The sequence below is a fragment of the Gadus morhua genome, chromosome 1, assembly GCF_902167405.1.
Source record: "Gadus morhua chromosome 1, gadMor3.0, whole genome shotgun sequence".
Classification (NCBI taxonomy): Eukaryota; Metazoa; Chordata; class Actinopteri; order Gadiformes; family Gadidae; genus Gadus; species Gadus morhua.
In genome coordinates, this window is record NC_044048.1 from 29,275,402 (window position 1) to 29,285,412 (window position 10,011).

Genomic DNA, 10,011 nt, shown 5'->3' on the forward strand with positions numbered 1-10,011 from the left:
AAAGAAAAATCTCTATACCTTGACATCCGAGGCTGTGGATTAACTTCAGGACTCTGGGGTGGAGTCAACTGGCTCTCTATCACTTTCTTTCTCTCTCTGGTCTGACGTTGGGCTTTTCTCCAATATGCTTGCTTCCTTCTCTTCTCCCTCTTGCTTAAATCTTTCACTGCCTTCACCTTTCCTCGCTGCTTGTTCTCTTGCCATGTCTCCCTGTGCTTCTGTAAACATGCAGCCCTTTTCTCAGGATCAGCATTACGCCGGGCCCTGTACTGGCGCTGCTTGTCAGCAGCAGATAAGCGACTCATCTTCCTAAAACGGTTAGTTAATACTTAGTTAACACTATTAATGGTTAGTTAATGTACCAGTTATTCAGTATGCATTCATTATTAAATAACAAAACAATATAAGCATAAACTATCACAATGAAACCTGACAACATTGTCCAGCGTGTTACTCCCTGTCTACTGTGTGACACTTGATGGGTAACAGTTGACAGGTAACAGGGTTGACAGTTCGGCCATTTTGGGGCCTTGTGCTAACTGGCAACCTTGAACCTGTCGCCATATGACCTTGATCAACTCGTGTTTTGGTACACTTTCAGATAGTATTAGTAAGAAATAATGTGTAATGCAAGTGAACAAGAAAATGTGGATAACACAGTTGACAAGCCATTAACCCACTCAATATAAAACCCAAATTATTGATGAAATATTGAAGAGGAGAAGGAAAAACTTACCCAACTGTTTTCAAATTTACCACCACTGCAGGAAATGACATCACGTGGTGTTTGGAGCTAACCCTTGCTGAATTATAGGGGTTTTGTCAGTGGTTAAAAAGGTTGACGGGAATTTCTCGGACTCGCACAAAGTGTATGATTTAATGTTCATTAATAATTAGAATCGTTTTTAAAACACTTTCATCGTATTATAATGATTATTTCCAAGAAATAATGATGAAATAATTCTCAAAAGCACATAGTTTATTGTTCTTTCTTAAAGCAACACCTGACATTCAGCAATTAGGACAGCACAAAAACATCAACTTCTAGTATAGAATATGCATTTTCTGAAAAACCTCTGGTTGACCTTTTTAAGTGAAATGAAAAATAACTCTGCCCCAATATAAAATGTATTATTGATTAGTATTATTAAAGGAAGATATTTTGTAAAATGTATAAATACAACCCATGGACAAGAAATGTACCGCTAATGCAAAGAAATTAGTAAAATAGAAAGTTAAAAAGGCATTTTAGTATTAAAATAGAAAATAAAGGCAAAATTAAAACAGCTTTTTAGAAAGTGCAATGTATTTAAGATCCACACATCGGCTGTGTGGTGGGAGGCGATTTGATTGGCAGTATGTGTCTGCAAAGACTAGTCCCCTATACGTCAGACACACCCTCGGCCATCCGTCAACGGACGCATGTAGTGTGAACAAGGCCTCAAAAAGCCCCCATCCGTCGACGGACGCATGTAGTGTGAACAAGGCGCCTTGATAACTTAGTTTGCAACTCTTGCGCCCCAAACACTGCACGACCCCGAGAGCTGCCTTTATGTAAAACCCCCACTTCTTAATCAAACAACGCACGAACCATCCCACCAACAGCACCGCCTCGTGGTGTCGATTCTGACCGACCCCAGCGTTACCACGCTGTAATCTCAGTTGTCTATTTAGCTTTTTCGACTTTTATGACCTATAAACGTTGTTTATTCCGTCACCTTCTGGCTGACAGACTGAGGGGGGGGGGGGACTGGGAGGGGAGACCCAGACTGAGGGGGGGGGGGGACTGGGAGGTGGAGGGGGGCACCAGAGTGAGGGGGGTGGACCGGGAGGGGGAGGGGGGACCCAGACTGAGGGGGGTGGACTGGGAGGAGGAGGGGGAGGGGGGACCCAGACTGAGGGGGGTGACCTGGGAGACTCCATGGTCTCTCCTGATGGGGACAGGTTCTAGTGAGTTTGAGTCATCAGATTCACTTTCAGGTTGATCGTGATATTCGCGAACTGGCGTTACTTCTTCATCTGCAATGTCATTATCCATCAATAGTGAAACACGGTCGGTGGGCACCTTGGGACTTTCAAAGCAGCTTGATACCGACTTGGAGCAAACAGAAAACCTTCTGGCTGACCGGGAGGTGGAGGAGCGCATCAGACTGTGGCTGGACCGGGAGGCTCCACTGTCTCTCTTTGTGTGGACAGGCTGATGGTCCTTCTGATGGACTGAGTCTGACACAGATCCATTATGTGTGGGGCTTGAGGAAGGGGCTGGACCCAGACTCTGGTCACCATGATCACCCCTAGTTCCATCAGGGGTAGTTGTGGTACATTCTTGTTGGTCCCCGGTTGGTTCAGGACCGTCAGTGGACCTTAGTGGTGAAGTCCCTGGAAGAGAAGGCAGCAGAGAGTCAGGACATACAGCCAGCCTCCACATGCAGCAACACTCACTGAAGACTGAAGCCCATTGGAGCAGCTCCGAAAGAGAATATATTTCTCAATTGCAAGAAATGCGAGGTGTGTGTCTTTAGCCCACTATTCCCCTTGTCCGTTCCATTTGGGAGAACTGTCCCCCGCACCCCCCTCCCTCTCCCCGTCTCACACAGCTTCTGTGCACGCCACCTTCTCAGTAAGCAGGGCGCTTGCAGCCAGAGGGGGCGCCAATAGGCCAATTCCCCACGCAGTGAAATGATAGATAATAGAAAACCGCTTCGCAGCGCTGATGTTTTTTTGCTGCTGTGCTCGTGGAACAAGAACTTACCAGTTAACCCCCTCTTCTCTTCCAGTGTTTTCCTTCTCTATAAAATAAAATGTGAATAAAATATCAACATTGGGTTCAATACAAGGTCATCATCTAATAACTCCACCACTGCCAGCTAGGGTCACACATATTATTGTGTTTTGTATCAAACCAGTAATAACACTTACCTTCAGACGTCTTCTACAAATCAATGCTATATAGAGATAAACAATACAGTAACATGTCAGGAGAGCAGTCTCTATCATTCAGCATAACCATGATACATGTGAGTTTAATGTAACCATAACACATTAATGTTGAATGTAACCATAATACATGTTAGAGTTGAATGTAATGCTTACCTCCCAGGACTAAGGTTATGCATCCTATTATTATGACCCCAATCACAACGTATTGAAAACATGTAGAATCAGTTGAATCAGTTCCTGGTTGTATCTGCAGCCCTCCCTCTGAATCACATCTGAAATGAGAAAGACCCAACCATGTTTAGTTCTCAGAGTAGTAGACTGGGTGTTGGTCTTCAGGTTTAAAAGGTACTGGGTTCGATCCCCAATGTCCACAACCAACCTGTAGGCCTTCACTTCAGGAAGGTTCTTGAACTAGATGCCTGACCCCTACCTGCTCCTAATGACCTGTATCTGCCTGTGTCTGAATTCATTGCACGCCGATTTGGAGAAATTGACTGAATGGAAGTTATATATATTGTCAAGCATAATGACCTTAAAACTATATCTAATTCTGATTATAAAAAAACTAACATAACATTATGACTATGGTATGTATCTTAAAAACCAGTACAGTACACCAGTACACTATATATTGCCTAATATTGTTTAATTAACTCCACTTACTTTGTGTGGTTCTTGCAAGACGACCGCGTGCCATCTGAGAATGTTCCATCAGTACAGTGAAGGCACTCTGTGTCTTTATCTGCTGTTCCTGTAGGAATATTCATGTTTTATTAAAACACGACCGTTCTGAGATGTAGTGGGAACATTTGTGATCATTTTAAAATGTTCTATCGGTTAACAGTTAAAATAAAGATCAACATCGTAGTAACAAGGAAACAGAGACTTGTAATTCAAAAGGTGTTTGTGGGTATCATTGCCAGACTGTTGTAGATGATCGTGGACTAACCTGGACACTAATACATTAAATGGTAAGAACCTGGATGGCCCTTACAGGACTTAATAGCTTCAGCAGACGTCAATTTATTTAACAATTTATTTATAATTAATGTGTCCGTACAGTATATAGAACACCAACCTCTTTGATCGATGTAGTGACCAGGACTGCAGCTCAGACGGTGACTCTGAGCGGCCCTACATCCACCTCTGTTAGAGTCACTACAGAAGAATCCATCCAGGACCTCACACACAGCATCTGATGTTGATGAACACGACTTCTTCACCTTCAGACCGAGACCTGTCAATCACAACAGTTACAGAGGAACCTGAGACAACCTGAGAGTACACAACTTCTGATATAAACATGAACAACACAACTTCTCTGATATCAATCAACATGAACAACACAACTTCTGATATCAACATGAACAACACAACGTCCTCATCAACACAACATATTGGGGTTGCATGGGGGGCATCTCCATTAAATAACAGATGTACCTGCGTCACACTTTGTACAGGTAGAGCATTGCTTCTGCTCATTATAGCCGGCTTGGAAAGTACCATCGGGGCAACTTTTGCACTTTGTAATGCTTCTCTCTGTGCAGTCCTTTACAACATGACATCCTGTTGGAAAGAAAAATTTGAATATGATGTAAATTCATAGACAGTATATGTTGGACATGTTGTCGATTTGTGGACCGTCTTTTATGTAGATTTGTAGACGGTATATCCTGTATATGTTTATTTGTAGATAGTATACGTTGTAGAGTCAGACAGCGTGACAACAGTTCAGATATTTACCAGGCGGACATGATGGGCAACACTCCGTTCCTGCTTTGTATTCATTCAGGGGACAATATGAAGATGAAGCAACGCCAAAGCAACAACTTATTAATATGAATTGTAGGAACATGGTTGTCAGGTTTGTTTGGGCTTCAACCATCAAACTGCAGTCAGACTTTTCTTGTAGTTCTGAAATATCTGGGGAGAGATGAAAGAAAAGCAGTTAATCAATTAAATAACGAGTTCTGGGGACGGGTTAGAAGACCATTTGGGGGTTTGAAAAGAGTTGTGTTTGGTTCAATCAGACTATTCATACTGTTCTGTAGTTAGTTATTATATCTGTGTTGTTAATAAATAAAGATGTTATACCCCAGTTGCATGATTAAATGTAGCCTATTTGACTTTATCAAAAGGGGGATTCTTATCTGTGGTTCTGTAAACATGAGTAAAATAAGAAAATATATACACTAAATTAAAATATCTGAAATGCGGCTAAAATAAAGACCGTGGACGTTTAACAAACAGTCACAAAAAGCAGGAAAAAAACTCACTTTTGAACGTCTTTAACCACGTCCTTATGGCTTTGGTCACACTCTGATTCTAGCGACGCGCCTAAGTAGGATGATCGCACACACACACACACACACACACACACACACACACACACACACACACACACATTACGGAAAAATATAATGAGCTGAAGTGGTCAGTGTGCTGGAAAAACAGTAGAGGGTCAAGCAAATCCGGTTTTCAGTAAACAGAAAATTTTAATAAATCGGTATCCGATAAGGAGTGGACGTTTAGAACAACCAATATTTTAGGAGATTTGTCGGGCAAAACCCCAGACTAATGAGTAAACGTGGTCATGGGGTTATGGTTGGAAGTGAGCTCTGATGAAATGCAGAAATAGAGAAGTAAATGTCATGGATGTTTCCGTCTTCACGGTGCAATGAGAATAAAAGCTCTTAATGTTAATATTCCGTTGTCTTCGCCTCTTTGCAAACTAGTCGATTATTTCCACAACAATCTCCAGTACAGCGGGAAGCCCTGTTGAACTGGAGACGCACATCCCAGTACAGCAGGGAGCCCTGTTGAACTGGAGACGCACATCCCAGTACAGCGGAGAGTCCTGTTGAACTGGAGACGCACATCCCAGTACAGAAGGGAGCCCTGTTGAACTGGAGACGCACATCCCAGTACAGCAGGGAGCCCTGTTGAACTGGAGACGCACATCCCAGTACAGAAGGGAGCCCTGTTGAACTGGAGACGCACATCCCAGTACAGCGGGGGGACCTGTTGAACTGGAGACGCACATCCCAGTACAGCGGGGGGACCTGTTGAACTGGAGACGCACATCCCAGTACAGCGGTGGGACCTGTTGAACTGGAGACGCACATCCCAGTACAGCGGGAAGCCCTGTTGAACTGGAGACGCACATCCGAGTTTTAGGTGAGTTTAAGGTGCTTATGAGCTGGAGAATGGTGGATCAATGTGATGTCGTGTTTCCTTTATAAACTATTTTGTGCGTTCTTTATAAACCACACTGTGTATTTTTTCAAACCTTTTGGTAGAAATATCTATCAGTTATTATATATTGTACATAACTTGTGGCCATATAACCCAGTTCTGCCATATAATTCCTTCTTAATGTTCTGTTTTCTTTCAGGAGATCGTTGCGGCCGCTGCCACCACAGAGCCCCTCCCTCCACCTCAAGCACCTCTCCTGCTTTGGTAGCTCTAAGCCCCGCAACCCCCGGGAAGGAAGAAAGATGAACCATCCACTGATGGGTTAACACCGACTGAGTTATGGATCAAATGTGATGGTTGACGCCTTTCTGTAATGCGCAATATTAGTTCCATTATATCACTGGTTCTTGTTGGAATGATATTTATGTTTTACATGGATGGTATACTACCTCAAGTTCTATGTTTATTCTGGTTTTATGTATTATGTTGATCTTGTATGAAGTTTGATCCAAAATAAAGCTTCTGCAGTTTCTAACAGATTGTGAGCATGAATAATATTCTTATCTAATCATACAGTGCTTTTCCTTGTGGGTAAGGTTGGCTTTATAAGACATTCAAACTATACAGTCAAATTCCGGAGACAGATATTGTATAAAAATATCAATAATAAAAAAATAATAAAATAAAATAAAGATCAAAACCCTGTCAACGACTACTAATGACGTACTGTAACTGGGTCTTGAAGGGTGGTCGACCCATTTCGTAGGCGAAGGGTTGAGGGGTAGGGTTCAGGTGGAGATTTTGGAAGAGCAAAGGAAGGAAGGGGGGGGGGGGGGGGGTAAGGTCCGGGGGGCGTTTGCTCGAAAAAGTGTGAGAACCACTGATTTACACCATGATTTATTGGGGTTAATATCCGAGCTCCCAAAACGCATGTTAATATCAGGTGCAAAGCGGGGAGTTCAACACTGTGAACAAAGAACCTGAATATAACTAAATAGGCTAATCATTCTTCAAATACCATATGATGTTACCAGGAGCCACAATGTTTGATCAAAACACGTTATAACCAAGTGTCAAGGTCTACGTTGTTTCTCCCGAAAGTAAGAACGGCACCATAAATCCCTCTTTTTTTATACAGTTATAGCAAACCAACTGAAGTTTATAAAAAACGGACTTGAATATAATGACGATATCAGATTAGACAGCGTTTATATTACCTTACTTTAATTGAGACCGTCGAAACATTTCAGGTGGCCTATCTGTCGAACCACAATCTTCCGCCTTCAACTGCAACAATAGGAGGAAACTCATATTCATGATGCTCGACTTTCTAATCGCTTTCTTATTGGTCAGATAGTAATTCTTGGAGAATCCAGGAAGGCACGGTATGGTGTGCTCTGTCCACTGTAAACTCATACCCATAAAAGGCCTTTTACATTTTGCGTTTGCAGCATCGACACTTCTCTTGGTTTACATTTGCATTTATAAACTTTAGTATAATAAATTACTGGTACTGTGCCACTTTATAATTGATATTGTTTGCACCGTTTGTTTTGTTTACCCTGTTTGTTCTGTTTGTCTTTACTTCAGCATTTACTTTAGCGTCTATTTTAGTTTTCATTAGTAGGCTACTTTGTAGGCCTATTTTGTTTGCATTGTATCTTTCCTGTGTTTTCCACTGCTGCTGGGCGGTTGTAACAAAGGAATTTCACCTCGAGGGATTAATAAAGTTGTTATCTATCTATTGTAGAACCAGGGGTGAGTGTGATAAGTCAAAACAAGATGTTTCTGTTTCGAGTTGAAACTCAATGGACGTAATAGCCAACGCGTCACATTATGTTCCAACTGTTTTTAAAAACGCCGCCAGCAGATGTCACTGCACGAGTCAGTCTTAAATCATCGAGGTTGCGTCCCAAAGCCCAGGCAGAAGCCTTCGTGACACTGAGGGGATGTGTGACCCGAACAGAACCTGACGACAACCCAGTCTCATATATCAGCTGACTCCTAAAGGTCGCTTGGAGTATAAGCACAAGTCCAACTAAATAATAAGAGAAGATAGTGAGTCTTCTTCTCTATCTTTACTTGACTGTGAAGGAAATGGGATTGAGAAATACATTTTAACATGTAGATGACATGTTAAACATGAAATGCCAAGAGATTAATTAGTATTTATTTATTAGTATTTTTATTGGAGTTGAGCATTATTTACACAGTTGCAGATAGACTAGTACCAGGTGAAATCAAAGACATAACATTATATAAAAAAGACAAACCCAAGTGTCCCTCGATAGATGTAATCTATTATTAACCTATTTGTATGGGTTATAAATGTCGGTTAAGATAAGATAACTATTCTCATCCTCTTAATTAAAATCAAAGGCATCAACTCCATCCCTAGTGTGCATTAGACTCACAACTCCATGGTGTTGCTAACCTGTTCGGGGATCTATTATGTTTGGGGCTTGAGGGTCGGGCTGGACCCAGACTCTGATCATCATCAAGATCTTCCATAGTTGTATCAGGGACAGTTATGGCAGGTTCTTGTTGGTCCCTGGTTGGTGCAGGACGGTCACTGGGTCTGGCAATCCAGTATGTGGAAGAGAAGGCAGCAGAGAGTCAGGACATATAGCCAGCCTCCACATGCAGCAACACTCACAGAAGACTGAAGCCCAGTGGAGCAGCTCTCAGGTGGAGATGAGGACACACACACACACACACACACACACACACACACACACACACACACACACACACACACACACACACACACACACACACACACACACACACACACACACACACACACACACACACACACACACAGAGGAGCAAGCTACTGAATACATTTAATCATTTTACATTGCATGTTTCCTCTCTAAATTAGCCTCTCTACACAGAAGAACATCTTGACTGACTGAATACGTGTAGGGAGACGGCTGCCATTATCGTGGTCAAACAAGGACTGAAGTCTTTCTACCCTTTGTCCCTGCTCTGTGTTGTCATGACGACTCAGTGAGCTACGTTATAAACGCCACTGAGCTGACGTTATGCTGGCCACATCGCCCCAGCTATGAGAGTAGTGTCTCATATACATGGATAGCTCCATTCTATAATCTAATATCTAGATGATGTTGTTCAGTAGGTCTGCCACTCTGGTCCCTCTGATAGGTAGGCTCTGACTCTCTGGTACAATTAGATGAAATGTTTTGAATCACAGTCTTTCCTTTTTCTATGAAATAAAATTGTGAATAAAACATTGGGTTCATTGCAATGTCATAATCTAATAACTCCACCACTGCCAGCTAGGTTCACACATATTGTGTTCTGTACCAAACCAGTGCAAAAACACTTACCTTATCATGTCTTCTATAGCCGATGCTATTAAGAGATAAACAATACAGTGACATGTCAGGACAGCAGTCACTATCATTCAGCATAACCATGATACATGTTAAAGTTTAATGTAACCATGATACATGTTATTTAATGTTACTATGATACATGTTAGTTTAATGTTACCATGATACATGTTATTTAATGTTACTATGATAAATGTCAGTTTAATGTTACCATGATACATGTTAGACTTTAATGTAACCATGATACATGTCAGTTTAATGTAACATGATAAATGTTAGAGTTGAATGTAATCATGATGTTAGTTTAATATAACCATGATACACGTTAGTTTCACGTAACATGATACATGTTAGTATACCTACCCCTCGTATTCTACCATCGAAAACGGCTGGAATTCCTGAGCCACCATTTTGAATAACTCCTTGTCCAGGTGGCTTTGCGTCTTTGGGCCCATGGTTCTCCACAGCAAGGAACCCAGAGTGGTTTGTTGGTCTTTTTGGTCTCACTTCTGAGCCC

The 10,011-nt window shown here is 41.9% G+C and overlaps 1 protein-coding gene across 14 annotated transcripts in view; it reads right to left on the reverse strand.

Annotated features, from left to right (window-relative positions):
* Window positions 1-10,011, reverse strand: part of LOC115551312 (tumor necrosis factor receptor superfamily member 14-like) — a 70,782-nt gene that overhangs the window by 42,178 nt on the left and 18,593 nt on the right. For 2 of the 14 annotated variants that reach the window (XR_003978306.1, XR_003978312.1), the window contains exons 1-6: window positions 7,353-7,459; window positions 5,217-5,277; window positions 4,684-4,863; window positions 4,381-4,506; window positions 4,019-4,177; window positions 3,604-3,691 (exon numbers count right to left, since the gene is read on the reverse strand). The exons of 1 other annotated variant lie outside the window; for it this stretch is intronic. Coding sequence is in view for 3 of the 13 variants with exons in the window: in XM_030368061.1 (XP_030223921.1) it covers window positions 2,753-2,789; window positions 2,920-2,945; window positions 3,094-3,212; window positions 3,604-3,691; window positions 4,019-4,177; window positions 4,381-4,506; window positions 4,684-4,825 (697 nt within the window). In the remaining 10 variants the exon portion in view is untranslated. 11 more of the 14 variants (XR_003978304.1, XR_003978320.1, XM_030367726.1 and 8 more) reach the window with 9 other exon arrangements.